This window comes from Sciurus carolinensis, chromosome 5 (assembly GCF_902686445.1).
Source record: "Sciurus carolinensis chromosome 5, mSciCar1.2, whole genome shotgun sequence".
In the NCBI taxonomy this organism is placed as follows: domain Eukaryota; kingdom Metazoa; phylum Chordata; class Mammalia; order Rodentia; family Sciuridae; genus Sciurus; species Sciurus carolinensis.
Genome location: NC_062217.1, coordinates 112,158,647 through 112,182,402, shown reverse-complemented (window position 1 = coordinate 112,182,402; position 23,756 = coordinate 112,158,647). Strand labels below are relative to the sequence as shown.

The following is a 23,756-nucleotide window of genomic DNA, read 5'->3' as shown; positions in this document are numbered from 1 at the left end:
TCTGGAAACAGGCAGAACCTTAAGCAGCAAAGATGCAGGTTTGAAATGAATCAGCTCTCGGCTGATTTATGAGAGTTCCCAAGTGTCTCTAATCTCCCTTGTTATTTATTTTAATTTTTATTGATATATAAGATACATATGGTCTATTTATTATCTGTTTAGAAAAAAATAACATTTTTAAAGAACAGTATATTTTAAAGGTTCATAAAGAATTATAGAGGCTATAATAAGGTATTTTGGTTTGCTTTAGAATAATTCATGAGGAGAATGGAGAAGAGGTTTTGAACATAGAGGAATTAGATGGGCAATATGTCAATTGTCAAAATCCGATTATACTATTTTATACTTTTGTATATGATAAAATTTTCTTTCAGGGACTGTGTGTGTGTCACCAGGGATCGAATCCAGGGGTTCTTCACCACTGAGCTACATTCTCAGCCCCTCTCTTAATTTTATTTAAAAAGAGATTCTACATTGCTGAGGCTGACTTTGAACAGGCTGTTCTGCTTTAGCATCCCAGCCGCCAGATTTTCATAGTAAGTCTTTCAGAAATGGAGAGGGTAGGTATCAAGAGTTTTTAATTATGGAAAAGAAGAAGTTAGTCTTGGAAAAGACGGTGGTACAGATGCCAGCAGAATATTCTAATTCTCTAAGAAGACAGGAGCACTTTATATACCAACCTCCAAAATGAGAAACATGGTAAAAAGTTGCCTTAAACAAAGGCAAAGTTTATGATTTTAGGAATTGTAAGCTCTGGACAACTGGATTGAAATGATTGACATTATGGTAGAGTTGAAGCCAAGAAAATGTTCTCTCATTTATTCACATTCGACACATTTCTATAGATAATAGTGATGGCATGGTGGGGGCTTCCCTTTGCTTAGGAAAGGGGTCCCACAGGCTTCTAATTTGGTTGGGATGTGTTATTGCTGTCATTATGCTTGGGGTTCACCTTGTGGAACTTTGGGACCATAAGAGCTTTAGGGTAGGGCTGGGAATATAGCTTAGTGATGGTGCTTACCCCTGCCATGTACAAGGCCCTGGCTTTACTTCCTAGAACTGAAAAAAATAAATAAATAAAAGAAGAAAGAAAAAAGAAAAAAAGGAAAGAGTTAAATTCAGTAGTCGGGGAGTCCCAAAAAGGGTATACCAATAATGAGATTTCTGAAGAAATAATCAGCATTTAACCAAGTACAGTGAGACATCAATGAATATGTCTGAACTGAAGAACTAGATTAGGGATATTAGACTTTATTTTTCTGTGGATTTTCAGTTTCGTTGTTGAAATATAAGGCTCAACTTTGGGCACTTTTTGGGCACTTTTTACATTGATGGCCTTTCTCTCTACTGGGTGTTTGTGACTCATTATGGAAGCCTTTCAGGCGTACAATGCATTGCCCCAAGCTAGGCAACATAACTGGACCTAGGTCAAGGTAATATATAAGGCAAGGTCAACCTGAGAGTGTGGCTCCAGAGTGTGTTCAGGGTCTTTTTGACCAATTTCAGACATTTGTAACAGCTTCTAACTTATTTTATCATCTGGCCCTAGGTTAGTGTGTATGAAAAGTAATACAAAATTTTGGTAACTGACCACATTGGTGTGGGCAGTATTTTTCTGATATTCTGAGTTCCTTCTCTGAGGGAATTGTCACACCTTTGGTCTTGACTGTTAAATCAGATGAACTAAAAGTAGAGCAATGTAGGGTGCAGGAAGCTTTTAGTCTTCTCTAAAATTCTCCACAAGGGCAGAATCTGTTAATCCTATTGGGTTAAAATCTAAATTAGAGCAAAGGTTTCATCAGGTTCTACAGGAGCCCAGATTTCTAGCCATTTTTCTCAGTCTGAGGAATATTTTCTTCATATTCTCTTCCCCCATTAGAAAAGAAGTCCTTAGTTTTCTTGATCCCAGAGACTCATTTAGCTCAGCTATCCAGAGTTGACTTACCCAGATGGGAAGTGTGGTAAATAGCTTGGAGGGGGAAAGGAGTGATTTTACTTGTAAAACAATTAAAAACCAAGTGCTTTTTTTCTTTATGTGACTTGCTTTCTGTGTGCGTTAGGAAAGCAGTTACTTTAATTGGTATTAAGACCTTCAATTAGTAAGTAAGTTTTATTTGCTATTCACACAAAACAAAGGTGATTCATGGTATTGGCCTTCTTTATGCTGCAGAGTTCCTTCAAAAGCTGGGCAGGTGTGGGGGGTGTGGATACTCACATATCAAACTCTGAGCCAGTTTGACTTGAAGTATTTGGTACTTATATTTTTGTTGGGTTTTGCATGATAAATGGAATCTCTATAAGTGAATCAGCTGGTCAATGCCTCTGAAGGAAAGTTCATCCTGTGAGGAGGGCATCAGCACCCATCCACACTGAACTCTCCAGTTTCATCAATTTCTGAGAGTTTCACTTCTCCAGGATTTTCCCTCTTGTCAAATCTGGCTACAGAGAGACCACAGTACACAGTTCAGTTGACACTGGATGTGACTTCTTTATCTTCCTCCCTCCCTGCCTCTTTCCCTTCCTATTTTGGCATGAAAATATATGCTTTTGCTGTAGCCATTCCTGTATATTTTGAGAGCCTGAGGTTGAGAACAGGGCATTGGGACCAGCATGCCTCATTTCAGAAACTGGCTCTGATACCTGTTTCCTTGGATAAAGTGCATAATCACTCTGAATCTATCTTTTCTTCTTCATCAAGTTGTATGAGGATAAGTGTGTCACCATATGGGAAGCTCTCGGGATGAGTTAAGTCCTCAGTATACGAGAACTGGTATTAGATAATCCTGTGTTCCATGTGTGTTAGTCAGCTTTGCATCACTGGGACCAAAATGTCTGCCAAGAACAATTTAGAAGAGGGAAAGTTTATTTTGGCTCATGGTTTCAGAGGTGTAGTTCATGGTCAGCCAACTTCGTTGTCCTGGGTGCAAGGTGAGGCAGAACATCATGGTAGAAGGGCACAGTGGAGGAAAATTGGGAAGATGCACCCTTCCAGGGCACGTCCCCAGTTACCTACCTCCTCTATCCATGCCACACAGCCTATGTTTACCACTCAGTCAGTCCATCCAAACTCAGATGGCCTGATTAGGTTACAACTTTCACAGTCCAATCATTTTACCTCTCAACATTCCTGCATTCACCTACTAACTTTAGGGGAACACCTTATATCCAAGTAATAGAATATAGTTTTCCCTCAAGATTGCCATAATATTAATTTCAGATAGTAGACATCAACATAGCTTGTCATATCTCCATCTTCCTTTTTCAATGTTCATTTTCTGAAAATGCAAAAAAAAAAAATGGCATTCTTCAAAACTGACTTAATTTTCCTGGAAGCAGTGGTGTGCAAATGCTACATCTAAAAGATGGAATATCACCTTTCCAAATTTTTCTGAGTTTGATATAATCTCCTTTGGAGTGCTTTGATTTGTTAAGAATTGCTGATGCATTTTACACTTATCAAGTTCCCACCTTGGAAATGCGATAACATATCTGTCAGATCCAAAATTATTTGCCCATGCAATCCATAAGAGTGGATCTTAAATCATCCACAAGAGTTCTCCCCAACTTGCACTGAAATGATAACTGGGCTAAAATTGAGCCAGGCAGGGCAACAGCTTTAGATGACTCTTCTTCATCACTTCCTCTCCAGTACCCCAGCCATCACAAACACATTCTCATCTCTTTAAAAATATTGAGCTGATTAAAGACAGGAAGTTACTTTCTTGATAAATACTATTACCAGGGCTGGGGATGTGGTTCAGTGGTAGAGCGCTTGCCCAGCATGTGTGAGACACTGGGTTCATTTCTCAGCACCACATAAAAATGAATAAAAGGTCTAAAAAATTTTTAAAAAATAATTTCCGAAGGGCAGTCCTTCGCTTTGCATAAATGTTTCTGCAATACTCTGTCTCCCTTCCTAAAGAAAAGTTCAATTACATGGAATCCTGTGTATTCTGCTAAGAAAATATGAAGAAACCTCCCCCAACTTCAGCACTGAGTCGAGGTTTTTTACACATACTGGGCAAGTGCTTTATCAGTGAGCTACATCCCCAGTCCTTTCTCATTTTCTTACTTATGTTCCACCAATTCCTTCACTCAACACACATCTTTCAAACTCAGTTCTGCTTAATAACAAAACCCAAAACCAACTTCTTTTTAAAATTTTTGATTAGAACTTTATAGTTATACATAGTAATTGGGTTCATCCCAACAAACTCATACATGCATGGAAATCGATTTCAGTTTATGATCCCCCACTTTCCCCTCCAGTCCTCCTCTACCTCTCCTACCTCTAGGCTACTATATTTCCTTTTGTTCATCTATTAATTTATATTTGTTTGATTACTTGTGTAATCTTACCCTTCCTTCCCGCTTTCCTTTATTTTACTCTAGTTTTCACATGCAAGAGAACATTTGACCTTTGAATTTGAGTTTGGCTAATTTCACTAAGCACGATATTTTCCATTTCCATTCTTCTACTGGCAAAAGCCATAATTACATTCTCTTTAATGGCTGAATAGAACTCAACTGTGTGTGTTCGTATATACATATCACAATTTCTTATTCCATTCATCTATTAATGGGCATCTGGGTTGATTCCACAATTTAGCTATTGTAAATTGCATAGCTAAAACACTGATGTGGCTGTGTTGCAGTGGTATGCTGATTCTAGATCTTTTGGGAAAATACCCAGGAGTGGAAGAGTTGGATGAAACCAACTTCTTTAAAACAGCTTGAATGGATAACTCCATGCAATGTCCTTCCTTCCTTGTTCTTTCTTTTCATTGTTTTTTTCTTTATTTGTACTGGGGATTGAACCCAGAGGGTTTTACCACGGAGTCACATCTCTAGCCCTTTTTATTTTAATTTGAGTCAGGGTCTCATTAAGTTGCTTAGGGCCTCACTTAGTTGCTGAGGCTGGTCTTGAATTTGCAGTCACCCTGCCTCGGCCTCCCAAGTCTCTAGGATTACAGGTTTGCACCATTGCGCCTGGCTCCATGCAATGCTTTTTCATTTCTGATATTCAATGGCAGTTTTTAACTACAACTGTTTTTGAAATTTAATAAAAGTGAGAGATCTGCCTCTGGCAATAAAAATGGGCATTAGAGTGAAGTGTTAGAGGTAAAAATGGGTGTTACAGGTGAATGGATATTTGCGTTTATTCACATCTCAAGACCTTGCCTGCTGATTGACCTATAGGTAGCATTTGGTTTGTGAAAATATACATTATGTTTGCATAGTGACAGATTCACCTGGCAACACATTTCACATATTGTCATTAATGCACAACTGTACATACATTCAGTAGAGAGTCGAGATTTCTAAAGTGATCACTGTTAAAAATTTTTAAAAAATGAAAGGTGCTCTCATATCGTATCATTGAAAATGGTTTAATTTGAAAAAATGAAGAGTTTTCAGACCTGTGCTATGGCAACAGGCAAGTGGAGCTTAAGAATGAAGCAATTTTAACATTCCATTCAAGACATATGATACACCTTAATGTAGTTCAATAACGTTTGTCTAAGTATCAATTTTCTTTTTAACACTTATGACAGAGCCAGTGTTTACTGTCATTTAGGTCTAAAGACACATTATTAGTGATCTGAACAATCCGAAGTCAATTGAGGGGAGGGGAAAGGGAGGAGATAAGAGTGTTGACATTTTTTTGAAATGTAGTTTTTCAAAAGAAGTCACTGCAGATCAGAAGCCAGGTCATGATAATACCCCTGTTTCTACCATGTCAGTTTTACAGGTTCCCTGTTATGAATGGCACCAACTCCAGGTCCACTCCCCTCTCCCACACATAACTATAATTTGCCAGGAATAATTTAAGGATCTTGCAGGGAGGGGGACTAATGAGCTAACAGGTAAACAAATTTAAAATTGTTAATATACATTTGAAAATCCATTTGTTGATATATTTTGAAAACAGGAGAGTGAAATAAGGCAAAATGTATATATTTGAAAATAAATTTAGTTATCTACAGAAAAGGACTGATCAGAAGATCAGAGGGTAGCATAATCATTGTTTTCAGTATTAAGGGTATTTTTGCAGGTTGGCGGTGGAACTCAGAGCACTTATCATTAGGGCCTATTGATTATGGAGGAGCTGGTCCCCTCCTGGTGGCTTATTTGAGCTGCTGTATAGGATATTTTTGTCATAATTTACTCCACCTGTGTCTGTCAATTCCTTTCCACTTGCCTCCTCCATGTCATTCTGGCTCATGTTTCTTCATAAAGCTCTAATCCAGTTATTAATAACAGCCCAGTGAGCTCCTGATCTACCAAGAGCATATTGTGTTTTTCACCAGAAAGAGATTATTCCCTTGACTTTGGACTTTTCTTATTGAACCCCTGAACAGTAAGTGCTGTTTTTTTTTGTTTGTTTGTTTGTTTTGTTTTGTTTTGTTTTTAAACTATAGCATTTTAAATATTGGTGCAGGAGGGAAATTAAGGGGTATTCTTGTTTGCTCCTGGTAGAAGAATATAGTAGGGTAAAACTAAGATTCACAAAGCCCCTTTCCATTTCCTGCATGTAACACCTCTGCAAGTTTTATAAGGTGGATTATGAGAGATACTAATTAATTAGAATCCCATGCCTTTCATTTCCTTTCTAGCTAAATAAAAGCAGGAGGAGAAGCAAGGGATTAATAATACTATATATAAATTACTTGACTAAGCCCTGTGGCAGGCTTGGTACTCCTATCTCCTTGTGTTTTCTCTCCAAACAGAATTTCAGTGATGTCAAAAATTAGTTTCACATTTGAAAAGTAACATGCAGGGAAGTTGGATGGGAGACATGGGCCCTTGTTTTTCCATGTTCCAGGTTTGGGTCAGAGAGGGTGCCACCTCATTGCATGGGTCCATTTTTTTTTTTTTTTTTTTTTTTTTTGCTTTTTAGCCTAAGGCTTTGTGTCTGCAGCCTTCTTTTGTAATGACTGCTTCTGAGAGTCCTGCAAGACAGGTCACTGTGCTTGCTTTCTAGAAAGGGAGGGTCCTGAAATCCAGAAAGGCAGATGCCTTGCTTGCTCCTTGTGAGCAGAGCTGAAACCTGACACTCCAGTCCTTCTGCAGGACCACAGACTAGCATAGCTTTCTACTTTGCTTATACATGTTCAGTTCCTAAACAAGTGCATCAGACTTCCAGATAGAATGTATAAGGGAAGTATTATAATGACTTGGAAAGGGGCAGATATGTGGTGCCTGGTTTGGAACACTTACAAGTTGTGCAACTGCAAGTAGGAACTCAATCACTCCCAGCTTCAGTTTCCTCCTTTGTGAAATGGGAATCATAACCTGTTTTACTGGGTTGTCCAGTTTACTCATAATGTACCTCAGTGGCCAAGTATAGTGACAGCTCTCTTAAAGTTCTTTATAGAATCCTCCTTCAAAATTTTCTTAACTCTTCCTAATCATCTCTCATTTGTTTCATATTCAAAACCATAAGCCATGCAATGCAGAGGATGGGTGGATGGAAGGTGGGATATTAGCAGCTCAGGACATTACAACTACAGTTAAGATCAATGATGATGGGAAGCTCCAGGAAACTTTCAGAACATAAGCCATTGCTTTTCATAAACTTACCAGCTCTGTTCTAATCAGCATTCTAAAGTTTTTCTTTTAGTTGCAGTACTTCTATGGTTCCAAAGAATTGGTTCCCACCTTGCCACATTTTATTCCATTCTGTGTTTGACTAGGACAGAAAGCAAAGTTTGTCTCTGAGGTGCCTACTTCCCACAGGTTACCCTGTAACTCAGGAGATATGATAAGATTTGTGTATTCCTATAAGCTTTCATTCTGCAAAGATGCACTTAATTCCTGCTGGGTGAAAGATATAGAATTAGGCCAGGAAGGGCCTCCTAAACCTTTTAATGTGGAGAAAGAAGCCATTTTACAGATAACTCTGGAAAGAGCCAGATTGGTCTTCCTCAGAGTTCAGTTCCTTTTAGGGCCTCTCCTTGGGTGTCATCTTCTATCTAAGGACATTGTGAGGCATAAATACCTGAATGTCACACCTCATCCCCCCTGCCAAAAAGAAAAATAGTGATCGAACACTCACTTTGTTGTAGGCCTTGCGCTAAATGCTTCAGAGATCACTTCTTTTCTAAAGGAGGTCACAGTCTTTGATTAAAACTTGAAATTGTGTTCTTCAATTTATCCAACTACTTTCTCAACTAAACTTGACTCAAGATAAAATCCAGCTGGTTTGAGAAATCACTTCTGCACCTAAAAAGCATTAAAAGATGGCAGCAGTGAATGTCTATAGAGGGGTGCGGGTTGCAGGCCCAGTATGCAGTTGAAGAGGCTTTCCCAAATGATTTTGGGAACTCACACAAATTCGGAGATTCTCTACTCTATGTTCCTTAACCCCAAACCTGGGATGACACTTCTTTGGGTAGCTGAGTTCTGCAGATGAAACCTTCACCAATCTAACAAATAATCCCCCTCATTCCTGTTTCTGATTTTTTTTTTTAATTTTTAAAAATTCATTTTTATTGTGAACAAATGGGATACATCTTGTTCCTCTATTTGCACATGAAGTAGAGGCATACCATTTGTGTAATCATACATTTACCTAGGGTAATAGTTTTTGATTCATTCTGTTATTCCCCCCCCATCCCTCCCATCCCTCTTATCCCTCTATAGAGTCCCTCCTTCCTCCATTCTTAAAAATATGGAACACTTCACGAATTTGTGTGTCATCCTTGCGCAGGGGCCATGCTAATCTTCTCTGTATTGTTCCAATTTTAGTATATGTGCTGCCGAAGCGAGCACCCTATTTCGGTTTCTTTAAACCTCTTCAAGGACAGCTTTGTTTGGTGCTTCTGTGTTGGGGCTCTGTCAGGAAACTGCTGGTCCCCAGCCAGGACTCTGGGCATTTCGTCTGGCTTTATACAGCTGTGATTCATGAGATGGTTGGGAAAATTGCAGGGATAAGGTTGATAACATTGTGATTTTTTTGATACCAGAATATTTCTACATGTCAAGGTCCTATAACTGAGTAATTTATGCATTTTAAGGGCAATATACAATCTGTTTCTAGTGGGAATATGACAGATGGAAATCTCAGCCTTCAGGACTCCTGGTTGTGGATGATTAAAGGGACACTTTTGTTCATGTATGGAAGAGAGTTCATTTTAGGTCCAGGGCATTGACATGAAACATATCAAGCATGGCCATAGATGGCTTGGGAAAGCCAAAACCGATAGGTTTTGTCAAGGAAGGAAAAGTATGAGAGGTGCAGTCTGAGAGGGGAGAAACAGTGGTTCCGGTCCTGCCTCCCCCTGGAGCCTATAGGCAACCAGGGAAACTTCACAAGTGGATCTAGGCAGGACAGGGCTCTGCTGCTCAATTTCCAGACTTTCCCTGTCTTAAGGGCTATTGGTCCCCACTCATCAGTCTGAGTTGCTCCATCCCTCTTCATCATAGTTGCCTGCAGGGAAAGGGCCATGCTTCTGACTCTGCTGCTTCATCAAAGCATTGTTTGTGGGGTGGCAGGCAGCATGCTGGGCCCTTGACTTCTTACCAGTGCTGTGATACTATGGCTGGGGCTATGGGTTTTGGATATAAATGCACCTCCATCCAAATTCTTGGTCACCTCTTGCTAAGTGTGTCATAGCATATTTGGATAGATTGGCTAACTCTCTGGGCTTAGGTCTTTTGACTAAGGAAGCAGTAGTATTAATATTCCACCTCATGAAGTTTTATGAGATGAAAATCAAAGTGTGTGTGCGCTTAACTTTAGTTTTGAATTAAATCCTTTCAGATCCATGCAAGACAGATGTTATATCTCTGCTGTCTGGATGAAGTAGCATCTGAGGTTAAGTGCCTGGTCCAGGGCTGCAGAGCTAACAGTGCCAGAGCCAGGATCTAAAACCAGTTCCATATGGCTCCAAACCCTATATTCTCTCCTCATCCTACCTTGATGACTGACCATCTGTGACAAAACACATGTTTTTGTTTTCAGTCGAAGTTTATTTTGACAAGGTTTTTCCTTGTGACCTTGACCTGCCAATTTAGCTGGTTTTTGTTTGTGATTTACTTTATTCTGGAATTTCTGGTCTTACATTGACTGGAATCAGTGATGTTGTGAGATGGAGAAGGTAGACCCTTTCCAAATAACCAAGTCTGATGAAACACACGTATATAATTTATCATGAATGTAAATATTTGCCAATACTTGTATGGTGCTCTTTGTGACCTCATACAAGTCTGTATACATCTCTGGGTCTCATTTGCCAAAGGAGAAGTTTATGAAAGATCAAATGTCATTTCTGTTGCCAACATTTCTTTTTTTTTTAACTTCAAATTTTTCACTACTATGGTTCCTCTTAACTGGAGTGAGGAAAATCACCTTGAAATCATGTTCTAATCAGGAAACAAAGTAGGACAATCAGGGTTGTCATTTGAAATCCATATGCTGTTTATTTATTCTCATTAGCCTTCTCCCATATGAGGCTCATGGCAATGATAAGTAAATTTCTCTGATATGTATTAAAATTTTATTTCTGATATAATTCAGCTTTGGGCAGAATTTAATGGTGATTTGATTAGTTGAGAAAATGAAACTTGAACTAAATGTCAGAAACTTATAGAACACTCAAAATCTATTTACTGTTGAATATGTACATTTTTCAATGAATTCCTGACTCACATAAATTTAAGGTGCTTAGTGAGGGGACATCTCCACTATACCATAGGAGCAGTGGCCCTTCCAGAAGGACACTCCTGTCCTGGATCTCTGCAGGTCCTCTGCCACATTGTTGTTGCCTCCCAACAACTTGACTTAGTTCCCTAATTCCAAGCAAAAAACAAGAAAAGCAATAGCATCAACATAATTTTCATATGATTTCTCAAGTTTCAGACAGCCTTATTAAACATAATCTTTATGGGAAAGGGAGACATTTTTCAAATTGAGATAAGATGAAAGCACTTCACATTGGGATTTTATCTTTAAAATTCTTTTCCAGGGAAAGTGGTCTTTATATACATATTTTTCTTCTTGTGATTGTCATTTGAACAAAATGAACTTTCAGTCTTCCAAGACAGCTTCTACTTTAAGTGCAGTTCATAAGTTGGCACTAGTCGAGAAGTATTTATTGCCAGAGATCATAAAGTACTAGGATTCAGGATGGATAAGACTGTCCCCAACTTCTAGAAAGACAGAAACTATCTATGGTGTGGTGCATGGCAATGGAGACAACACAGTGGAGCGACTGGCCATTTGTTATAGAAAAGTGGGAAATAAATTCTGAAGTGGTCACAATGGATCCCAGAGGAAGTAACACTGAGTCTCAAAAGATGAGTAGAAGTTTAACAGATCTGTGTGCTTAGGTGCTAAAAGAGCTTGAGAATGATTCATTCAAGGGGTACCGTTTAGCAGGTAGCATGGTAGAGTATAATTTACAATATTACCATTGATTAGTAATTGCTTGCTTTCTAGGCACAAGTATTATCTCATTTAATTCTTCCACTATCCTATGAAATAGGACCTTTTATCATCCTCAGTTTAGAGAAGTTCTAACTAAGGCACAGAGTGTTAATGTAACTTGCCCAAGGTCTCATGATAAGTGGCAGACCTGAGATTCAAACCTTGGTTTGATTCAAGATCCTTTCTCAACTACCAGGTCCTGGGAGCATTCTTGTGTCTAGTTAATGTTAAGAGGGTTAAGGAGAGAAACTTGTCAAGTATAAGGTTACCAATGGTTAGAAACAAGAACAAAAACATCATATCAATAATAAATAAAAATAAATTAGATAATATAAATAGACAATAAGAAACTGTACTTTTAGTTAATCATGTTGCTAGATAGTCAACTTGTAGTTGTAGTCTGGGGAATGTCCTGTGGACAATAGGCAGACTGTTTCCATGTGAATAAATTAATGGCTCACTGTTGTAAAGACATCTGTCAAATTCTGAAGCCTCTGGGTACAGAGAGGTCATTGTTTGATGATCCACCATTTTTCAACAAGCAGTTCACATTTATAGAAAATAGCCAGGACCAACGAAGAAGAGTGGCTATTAATTATGTGGATAGTTCCTTTCCAGTATGATCAATTTCCATTGTATTATAGTTTCTTTACTTTATACAAAAGTACTTAAACTGTGTGTATTCTTTTGTGACTTGCTTTTAAAAAACCCAATAATAAGTTTGTAAGATTTCTGTTTTGTAACCATAGTTTAATTTTCATTACTGGTAATATTTCATTGTGCGACTATGCTGCAATTTATCTACGTACTAATGGGCACTTGGGTTGTTTCCAAGTTGAAGATATTATGAATGATGTTTGGATGTGTGTCCTGGTACAGACAGCCTGATGCTTCTTTAGGGGTAGTACTGAGCAGTATAATGGGTGGCCATAAGTATGAGTTGTAATCATATTTAAATATTTTCTAAGTAGTATTTCCATGATTTTATTTGATAATAACCATCAAATGGACAATGATATTCTATTGAAGTCATAGTTTATTTAGCCATCTCCCTTATTATTGCTTTTAATTTTTTTCCTATAATGAAAATGACACTGTGGATATGATTGATGGATAAGATGTATGTGTTTACCTTGTGAAAATCTTGTTTATGATTTATTCACTTATGACTTATTATTCTTTCAATTATGATTTACCTATGTTTCTATGTGTATAATATACAGATTAAGCATCCCTAATCCAAAAATCTCAAATTCAAAATGGTACAAAGAGTGAAACTTTTTGAACACCAACAATAGAACATTCCACACTTGACCTCATGCGATGGGCTACAGTCAAATCACAGGTGCATTAAAAATATTGCACAAAATTACATTTTAGGCTATGAAACAAGTGAATTTCTAGTTTAGACTTGGATCCCATCCGTGTTGTGGGGTGTAACTTAAGAACAGACCGATCACCACTGAGAAGTCCAAATTTGAGTCTTCATTGGCCTGTCAACTGACAACACCCAAAATGGCTAGAACAACCCCGTGCGTGGGGTTGCAGGGGTTTTTATACCAGCAGTCAGTATACCAATCATGATTTAAAACTACAAACTAACATCATGAGATCTAAAATCATAAACAGAAGGGGAAGTGGGTCGAAATGACCTTAGTTGGGTACAAGTTAAAGAATGGATAGTAACATCTAGACAATCATTGCTGATAAGGTACATTGTCCAAGAAAAAAGAGAACAATTTTACATTATATAAGAATTGCCATTTTGTGTTGCCAAACATACTATGTTAAGCAACTGTTGATGGGTACAGAGGTGGGGTGTTCCCATGGGAGAAGCATTTCCTATATAACATGGAATCTCAGGGTAAAATGGAGTCTGTTTAGTCATTGCCCATGTAGACTGGCCTATAACATTTCCATGGAGTCAAATATGTCAACCTGTCACAATCCCTAAGATATATCATTCTGTATATACAACAATTACAAAATCTGGGGAATTCAGAAATCTGAAACACTTCTGGTGTCAATCATTTGGGATCAGGAATATTCAATCTATACTTCAATTGATTAAAAAAAAAGGAGTCTTACCTGTGGTGTCAGGGCAAGGCAAAAAGACTGCAGTGAAGGCTTTTGAGTGTAACATCTTTATATTTAAGGCATGCCATTCATGTTGCCAGCTCAGTTTAAGCTTCTTTGACTCTGTTCAAGATAGAAATGATGAAGAGGGAAGCGACACCATGGGAATGCGGCTTCACTGACACACAGGGAGTAGCACAGGGGTTAGGGTTCCCAGTTGGACTCTGTGTGGAAGTGAGGGGTGGGCTTTCACAGACAGAAAGGTGGGCTCCTGCAGGCACATGTCTTGTCAGTTCTTGGTTCTCAGCACTGGGAGCAGCGCTTGACACTGGGATCTGCTCCTGTGCCCTGGGACGTCTGCACTAGGCTGGGAAAAGATGGTGGGGATACTCACAACCCCCACCCCAGGAAGGTCATATAGAGGTCAAGTTCAGGCATATTGCTCTTGTGGGGTTGTGGGAAAGCTTGGATAAGGAGTCAATAGCTCCTAAACTTGGTCACTGATGGAAACATACTTTTTGAAAGAAGCTTGTTGTTAGGCAGGATAACCTGGTTGGGGAGTGGGGCCCTCCCAGCACTGTCTCAATTCACATAGATTATCCAAAGGAGAATTACATGGTTGAAGAATATAGGAGTCATATTTTAAAGGCTATCGTTGTTGTTATAAACCCACTCTTCCATTTTTTTTAATTTCTGAAAGTGATACAAAATTCCAAAACTTATAATACTTAAAAATCAGACATACAATCTCTTGAGTTATTCTCTTACATACAGAAGTTTTTGTTTTGTTTTGTTTTTGGTGTTGTTTTACCATGAAGATATTAAAGCATCTGTTTTAAATATTGTTTAGGAAATTTTTTCTTTAAAAATTATGAATGTTTGCCCTGCCATGAAAACTCTAGAAGTCAGTTGAGTTTTTCTATTAAATGTTCAGGTTTTAGTCATACATTCTGATCAAATGAAATTAAAATGTCACATATTTCCAAAGCCCATTCTTCAACATCTCCTTCCTGTCTACTATTGAAAGTTATTTTAGAGTTTCTGTAGGCGGGCTCCCCACCCCTCTTCTACCTCCACTACTTCCACTACCTCAAGGTCCAATTAAACCTTTTAATGTGCTTTGACACAGGAACCAAGGTTGCTAGGAGACCACCTGTGCTGAATGCACTTGGTCTAGCAAGAGCAGATCGAGGAGAAAAATAGATCCAAAAACCCAAGAAGCTGTTTACCTACCACTACCTGGGATTAATTCAGGTGAGTTTAATTCAGAGATATGGAGAAAATGAAACATTTGATGTCCCTTCAGTGACCAAAACATGAGGGAGGAGTAGGAAAGGTCAAGGAAATGAGAACTTTTTTTTGTTGTTGTTTTAATTCTGGGCTGGTGGCGTGGCTCAGTGTTAGAGCACTTGCCCAGCACATGTGAGGCCCTGGGCGTGATCCCAAGCAGTAGGGGAAAAAAATGTTTTGTCATTACCTACTTTTCCCCATGTTTTTAAATCCTCATTTCCTGGTAATATCAACTGTACGGGATAGAGGAATGGCAACTTCATGAATGCCAATAAAATGGTTAAGTGATAAAGGACTGAAGATCTTTTATAAGCAAACTGCTGATGGTGTGAAAAGAGCTATTTCTCATTTTTAGAAAGAAAGGGAAATTTGGCATTTGGCATATAGACCACCCTGTGATGGCTATGACATGGTGAAAATAAGTTGGGGAAAAATATTTTAGTTCATTGGTTACAAATAAATATGAAGTATTCCCTAGAAGACATATCTTCATTACTGTATTTTAATGATGCAAATATTAGATTGAGTGAAAAGAATCAAGATGATGAATGTGTTCACTTGTGGATACTTTCTCTTTTTTCCCCTAGCAAGCAGGAATATTCTGAATATGACTGGAAAAGGCTGGATATTAATTTCTACTACTACCCCCCAAAGTCTGGAAGATGAAATTTTGGGAAGACTTCTAAAAATTTTATTTGTTTTATTTGTTGATTTAATGTCTATTATGTATGTTGTTATAACTTCATAGAAAGCTGACTGTGCATTTCAAATTAAATTCCAGTGAATAAAGATTTGTATTTTAATATGTGGAGTGATTTTTAATTTGATGATATCACCAATTCATTTTAGAGGCCAAGAAAGCATTAAAATAGGAGCTGAAGAAATGGCTCCTTTTGGAGAGCGCTCGCCTTTCATGCCGAAGGACACCGGTTCAAATCCCCTGCCGGGGGAAAAAAAAAAAACTACAAAAAAAAAAAAGAAAGCATTAAAATAAAAACAACATTGTGCATTCTTTAGTACTTTATGGTTAATAAAAAAAGTTCACAAAACTTGAAATGGAAGGTTCTTCCCCCAAAATCAACACCACTGAGTTATAAAACTTCTTCATTTTTAAACATTGTTTTTATTTGGTATATTGACTGAAATTTGTAGGTGATATTATAAGTGAAGTTGATTTTTAAGGATCTATGCCTACGTGAAATTTTATATATTTCTATTTTAATGTACCACACATAACATCCCAGAAGCACAATTTTGACATACAAAATGATAGCTTATGTTCATTTTCTTATATTCTTGCTTCATTAGTTTGTAGGTAGATTGCTTTTCTTAAACTTGGGCAATTAAATAAGAACAATATTTCTACTAAGAAACACTTAAGAGTTAGGAATGGAAATATTTAAAACAGATTCTTTCAGGAAAACAGGATTTATAAGCAAAGAAGGGATAATAGGGGATGACTTGTGTTGGTTTCCTTTTGGGGACAAAATGTTCATTATATGCCATTTAATGGGCATACAGTAAACCTAGGAGACAGGAGTGGGTTGTCCCCATTTTACCAGTGAAGAAACCAAATCTCAGAGGGATTATGCCAGACTGAGGCCGTAACCAGGAAGTGGAAGAACTAGGTCTTGAGTCTTCCCAATTTATAGTTCCCTCTAGAGGAAACCAGTAACATGTTACTAAGATACTATAGTTAAAATTTGTAAAATTCAACCTTTTTATTATTAATATGCTCCATTTATGTCCTTATTACTGTATTTAGTATTGCCCACAATTATTTTCTTATTTCACATTTAAAAACATTTTATCAAGAGGAAAGATTAAGGTCCAGGGCCGTAGCTCAGTGGTAGAGCACTTGCCTAGCATGAAACAAGTGCTGGGTTCCACGCCCATCATTGAAAAAACAGTTTATTTTTTTCTCATGCCTAACCTAAAAATTTACTCTATTGCCTTATTTTCTTAATTCCCTAAGTGTTAGACTGTAACTGTTGGATTGCTTTTTAAGCTTTTGAAAAACAAGTTCTCTCTGTCCTTTAGACCTTTTTTATTTTTCCTTTCTCCTTTTTTTTTTTTTTTTTTTTTTTGGTGGTCCCAGGGCTCATTCTAACCCCTTTCCTTCTTATTATATTTTTAAGAAAAAATATTTGCTATGTATTTGACAGAGAAAGAAAAAAAGGGTAATTTCTTGCATATTGAAAGAGTTATTAAAATTCAGTAAGAAAAAGAAATAGAAAAAGAGTAGTTCACAGAACTAAAATGCAAATCACAAATAAACATATAAATACATACTCAACCTCACTTATAATTAAAGAAATGCACTCTTGCTAAATTGCTCAGTATGGCCTCAGCCTCCCTATTTGCTGGAATTACTAGTGTGTGCTGTTGCATCCCACTCACTTTTTGAGTTTTTATATTGGATACACACACCTAACAAAATTCTGATTTCTTCCATGTGATGACTGTCTTCTCAGATTTGGCCTCATCATTAATGCAAGGTTTCATGAGGATCTAATGAAGTATGGAAGGAACTGGACCTTTGAGACATGTTCCTTAACTGGTTCTTACCTAACTTTTCAGTGGTGCTGGATATTAAACGTATTCCAAACAGAGACAAACTGAGCATTAATCAAAAATTATAACAGCACTCATTAATTTGTGAAGCACTTAGTGACAAAGGTTGTAAATGGTTTAATGTTTTAGGTGTCCACCTGATTTAAATGACAGACATACAATAACATGAAGTCATGTAACAATCTAGTAAGAGTGGACATTTCCTAACCCTGGAGCATGGTGGGTTGAACTGAGGGCACCATTTGAGAGAAGCTCTTAAATGTGTGTTATTTATGTGACCACTTACATCCCAGTTGTTCTGGGTTGTTCTCTGCATGACAGTTTGCTGATCTCACTGGGACCAGTCCTATTAACTGGGCAAACTGAGGGCAAGATGTCATGTGGGCCAGTCTAAGACCAGCAATGAGTGCAGACTTATTTATAAACCCACGGGAGAGGCCCTTGGACATGTCCTGCCATTTGACCTGGGAACAGGGTGAGGGAAGATTAGTCTGAAAGCACGGGAAGTCCTTAGTGGCCAACTGTGTTTCCAGTATGAACCATTGCCCTTTCGGCCAGGAGGTGGCTATAAACTGATCTGCAGGGTGTCAGTGCCCGTGGACTCCTAGAAAAGGTGTGATCTCAAGGCACAGAGATTGACCTTTCAGCTGTTGTTTATGGAAGTTGATTATGACTTGTACCATGGAGACCATTTACTCAAAAATATTTGTCAAGCACCCACTGCCTGTCCAGAAGTGTTGTAGGTTCAGGTCTATATTGGAGAACAAGAGCGGTAGGGTCTCTGTCATCATGAACTTGCTTTCTGGTGAAGGAAATAGACAAAACATTGATAAACACATGAGAATTTCATGTGCTACGAGAAAATAAAACAGTAATTGGGGAGAAGGTATGTGATTTTGAATCTCCTGGGCAGAGAACTGGAAGATGAGTGAGGACTCAAAGAGAATAATAGGTACAAAGGGCACAAGGTAGGTCAAACTCATCCAAACACGTTAGGAAGACCTGTGTGGTCATAGCTCAGTGAACAAATGGGAAGATAAATTTTCAGGATTCCAGCTTCTGTGTAAGTTCTTTGACATTTGTCCCACCACTAAGTTAGGATACTTCTCCATGGAAAAAGTCAGAGCAAACATGAGACTCTCTGTGGTGTTGTCTGTCTTTTGTGCTGGCACATCACAAATCACATTGAATAATGAACTCTCTAAGGGTTGCAGTTTTTACATGGTTACCCTAAGTTGATCATGTCTGGCCCTTAACTTGGCAAAATGCTAGGCAGCTCAATTATTCTGGTAAAAGAATTTTTAAAAATTGTTTTAGGATAGCTTTTTTAAAAACACCAGTGAAGCTAAAATCACATCTGCTGTATTTTTTAAAATATTAGCTTTATTGAGATTAATTCATATATTCATATACCATTTGATTTTGATCAACATGCAACTTACATGCAATTTAAAGTGTATAGTTCATTGATTTTTGGTAGAGTTGTACAGCCATCACCATAATCAATTGGAGAATATTTTCATTATCATAAACAGGAACTCTGCACACACTAATACCAATCAGGAGTTATTCCCTATTCCTTCAGCCTGTCCTGCTCTCCAGCCCTACACAACCACTAACCTACTTTCTATTTACAGCTTTGCCTGATTCTTGACATTTCAGAAAAATGGAATTATAAGACAATAAGCCTTTTTTGTCTGGCTTCTTTCACTTAGCCATAACATTTTTAAAGTCCATTTTGTAGGATGTATCAGAAACTTTATGTTAGAAAATATTCATTATATGGACTTACCACATTTTCTTTGTTCATTCATCAGTAGTGGACATTTGGGTTGTCCTGTTTTTTTGCTATTCTGAATAATGCTACTATGTACATTCATATATGACTTTTTTGTGGCAACATGTTTCATTTCTCATGATTATATACTTAGCAATAGAGTCACTGCATCATGTTATAACACTACTTTTAACCTTTTGAGGGATTTCTGGATTATTTTATAAAGTGGCTGCACCATATCTATGGCGTCTGAAATATTTTCTACTTATTTTTATGGGGAAAAGACACTTTTAGACACCTTGCTAGTTCTTAGGATTTCAAATATTAAATCATTGGATTACAAAATAAAGGCTAAAGATTAAAGCATTTCCCTCTTCACTCTTAATTTGGTTTGAATTTTAAATCTTTCACCTAGTTTTTTTAAACCTCTATTTTTAGGACATTTAGCAATCATTGTTTTTTATTTGGATTTCTTATTATTAATTTTAAGTTAAGAATTTAATTATATAAGAAATTCCTCATATTTTCTTTAAGTACCTTAGGTCAGGTGATGATCAAAATTGACATGAGATACTTTTTCATTGATGACGATTAGAGGCAATTGCCTAATAATCAGTGAGTTTTTAGTGTATGTCTGGCATGTCGGAGGTGCTGGCTACTTTACTTCTGTACTTTAAGAAGTTCACTTTATTAGTTGTATGTATATTACAGACAATTCCTATGGCTCATTTTCTATAAGTAGACCCTGGGCATATTGAGTTTGTGGCTTTGGATATTCATTAGCTACAGACTTATTTTAAAATACACCATTGGAGCCACACTTAGTCAAATTTATTGCAGATTATAGTTCTCAGCACTGCAGGGATTTTATTGATATTTCTTTTCCCATCTCATAGCAATGTTCATTTCTTGATTTATTTGGTAGTATATTATAATCTTTATTTGGTGGTATATTATAACAATTGGCTAAAAAATATATTGAAAAACAATCCTGACCAGCCAAAGAGAAGTTGAACCAGTAGCCTTCCAAGAATTACATCTAAGTCAGAATTCAACCCTAGAGTTAAGACCATAGCTGACAGGAGATGTAGAGAGTTGTAAAAAAATTGGTGTGATGTGGAATGAGGTTGATGCCTGAGGAATAATGAAAGTCTACTTGATTAAAAGGTTGATTTTCAGATTTTGTTCATTTTTGGACTTTGTTGATTTTCTGAACTGTTTACTCATACATGCTATCACTATAAAAACTTCTTGAATGAATTTCAATAACTGGTTTTTATGCTATACCTTAATGGATAGTATATATGGCATCCATTCTGGTCACCGTAAATTTGTTAATGGACAGCACATGTCCTCTTTTAGCTAGGAACAGGAGAGGTGGGGTCAGAACCTTAGTTTTATGAGGTTATTTGTTACACCCAGGAAGGCTCATATTACATGTACTATGTATAAGCACTTTTTTCTGCTTAATTCACACATCTTCACAACTACCATGTGAGTTAGGTGTTACTCTCCCCATTTCACAAATGAAGAAATAGGCAAAGACAAGATAGAAAACCTCATCAAAATTACACAGCTGTAGGTGGCCTTGGTTTCAGGGACTGAGCTCTTGTCTTCTATGTTTTCTGCCTCTTCCTTTAACTTCTTAGGATTTCTATTTCTTCATCCAAAAATTAGCAGCTTAAATGCTACACTGAGTATGGATGCTAGTCTCCAGGTCCCTTCCAGTTCTAAGTATCTGACTCAAATTCAGCAGTCTCAAAAAAAAAAACCCACTCATAGGGCTGGGAGTGTAGCTCCATGACTGAGTGCTTGCCTTGCATGCACAAAGCCCTGAGTTCAATAATTCCCATTACTGAGAAAACAAAACAACAACAATGGCAAAACCCATCATACATATCTCATCTACTCAGGAGGCTGAGGCAGAAGGATCATGGATTTGAGTTTAACCTCAGCAACTTATTGGGATGCTTTCTCAAAATACAAAGGGGTGGGCTGGGGATGTAGCTCAGTGGTAGAGGAGTTGCCTATTATATGTGAAGGCCTGGGCTTGTTCCCTAGCATCACATACAAACAATAATAATAATAATAATAATAATAATTTAAAAAATAAAAAGGGCTGGGGATGTAGCATAGTGGTAGAGTGCTTGCCTAGCATGCACAAGCCCCTGGGTTCACTCTCCAGTAGTGTGTGGGGTGAGGAACTAAACAACAAACAAAACCACATTCATGACTGTGACTCAGGGAAATAATCAAGGGACAAAATACCTTAGGAATTAAAATATTCAGAAGTAGCCTCTGTACTTCTGAGGATGTCTGGAGAACCAGGTGAAATGGAAGGAAATGCCTCTAATTATTATTGTAGTGAAGTTGTTGGTTAATTCAACCTCAGCCTGGTGAGCACCACAATCTGTGTGATTGATCCCAGCATTGATACTATGGGTCATATCACTCTGTGGATGTAGAAATGTATGATTTTTCTCTGAGTAAATAGTGAAGAATTTAGTGGAAGGTAAAAGGGCTATTGGCTCACTTCTATCTGAGCTGGCTGTACATGTGGTGTCTGATAGGTATTTGCTTATTACTGCCAAAAGTCATTGGTTTTTCTTCCTGAAGCTTCTTAAGTTTAGTCAGCCACTCTTGATTCTTCTTGATTAAAACAGGCTATTTGCAATGAAACTTAAGCATTGGCTTTGCCAGCCCCACTCCTGACTTTATTGGCATCTAATGGGTTTCCTACTTTTTGTTTGTGTTGCATCTATTCTGTGATCTATGATCACTTATTACAAACCACAAATCAGGAAACTAAGCCTGACAAGAGAATTTTGTACCATATTTAGGTACAAAAGAAATTTTGGAGATCTTTTTAGTTTCAACAGTGCTAAAATATCTTAGAAGTTTTATGTGTTATCAGAACAACAAAACATAAGATTTTAAATTGAAACTATTCTAGAGATCCTGTTGTGAGGCACACTTCCTTAATTTCCAGCAATTCTTTGTGAGCTCTTACGTGAAACTGGAACTCATCATAGAGGCCTTTCTCTTTACTAATTTCTATGTTCATCAGCTGTACTTCTTAATCTCTGAAATTAGTTCTCTTATGTTTTAATAATTTTATTGATTTTAAATGTTCATAATTCTGCTGAATTTAAATGTTCATGATTTTTATCTCAGATAGAAAATCAGCCTTCTAAAAGCATTTACCTCCCAGTCCCATCCTCCATCATGGCTTCTAGGAGTAATAATTATTGAAATACAAATTCAACCATGTCATTCCTCTGTTTAGAATGTATCCACAGTTCTGTTTTACCTTCTGGAGAGCCTTAACATGAAGATAAAAATGTCCATGGCCTAAACTATTGTAGAGGACTTTTATTATATTTGACCATTTAGCATCCTCATTTGCTTTTGGAGAATTACCTCTCAAATCATCCTGTCTTCACTTACCTCAGAGATGGTTACAAGGCCCCAGCCATGTCAGTCATATTCTTTCTTTGGGGACTTTGGGTCTTGTACAAAATTCTGCAAGGGTGGAGATGTAATAAGAGTCAGAGCTTAGCAATTTCCTGAGAACTTTAGGTAGTCCCTACCAATAACATATCTTAGTGGACATAGGTCCTCCCAAATTTTCCAATTTATGCAGTTTTGCCAACAGATTGAGATTGTTGCTTGCAATCAAAACCCCCATTCTTATTTACCTGATACTTCCCACAAATGCTCTGACCTTTAGTCATTTTTAATTATCCACTGTCTTTCCCTAGCACAACATAGGAGTCTTTCAAACCATGAAGACTTCACAAATGCTCTGCCCTCTTCCCACAAATGCCTTCCACACCACCCAGGCAGTGTTTCTGACTGTGTTCCCTTCAAACAGCACATGTACCCTGATTGAGGTAATTGGTCTAGTTGAGTAATTGGTAACTGTCACTCTTCCCTCCTAGATCAAGTGTTCTTCTGTTTTCGTATGATATTTGGCCCAAAATAAATGATTAAGAATTTTTTATTTTGGGGGGGAGGTGGTGCCAGGGATTGAACTCAGGGGCTCTTGACCACTGAGTCACATCCCCAGCCCTATTTTGTATATTATTTAGAGACAGGGCCTCACTGAGTTGCTTAGTGGCTCACTTATGCTAAGGCTGGTTTTGAACTCATGGTCCTCCTGCCTCAGCCTCTGGAGTTGCTGGGATTACGGATGTGTGCCCCCATGCCTGCATGATTAAGAATTTTTGATGAATGAATAAAGAAAAATGTATAGCAGATTTTGCAGTTCATGCATGGAGATTTATGTTATAGACAACAAATGGGGCATGTATACAGAGTTCAATAAAGAGGTTACAAGCTGATAATCACAGTACCACCATAAAATGCAAGAGACTGCTCAGAAGGTGAATTGCTGATGAAGTTAAGGCAAACTCTAGAACAGATGAACACGAAGACGTTTCCCAAGTTGATTCTCCTGCCTCGGCCTTCTGGGGGGCTGGGATTATAGGCTGTGCAACTGCTACAGGCTCTTGAATAGTTTTTCTAAGGCAGAGTGGAAAGAGCATGAACCCACTCCTTCATTTACCCATTGAATAATTCAACAAGTAATTTAACCTTTCCCAATGT

The 23,756-nt window shown here is 37.7% G+C and overlaps 1 protein-coding gene and 1 non-coding gene across 2 annotated transcripts; one reads left to right on the top strand and one right to left on the bottom strand.

Annotated features, from left to right (window-relative positions):
* Nucleotides 1-6,223: 6,223 nt before the first annotated feature.
* Nucleotides 6,224-15,600, top strand: Mrln (myoregulin). The gene is made up of 3 exons (XM_047553849.1): nt 6,224-6,361; nt 14,637-14,761; nt 15,385-15,600. Exon 3 carries the CDS (start codon nt 15,405-15,407, stop codon nt 15,543-15,545), a length of 141 nt encoding a protein of 46 aa, XP_047409805.1. The 5' UTR covers nt 6,224-6,361; nt 14,637-14,761; nt 15,385-15,404; the 3' UTR covers nt 15,546-15,600.
* On the bottom strand, nt 8,669-8,775 carry LOC124986068 (U6 spliceosomal RNA). Its single transcript, XR_007108969.1, has one exon. It is a non-coding gene; the product is annotated as a U6 spliceosomal RNA (small nuclear RNA).
* Nucleotides 15,601-23,756: the final 8,156 nt, after the last annotated feature.

Coding starts and splice junctions, on each gene's coding strand:
- Mrln (XM_047553849.1), top strand. CDS start 15,405: ATGACTGGAAAAGGCTGGATATTAATTTCTACTACTACCCCCCAAAGT.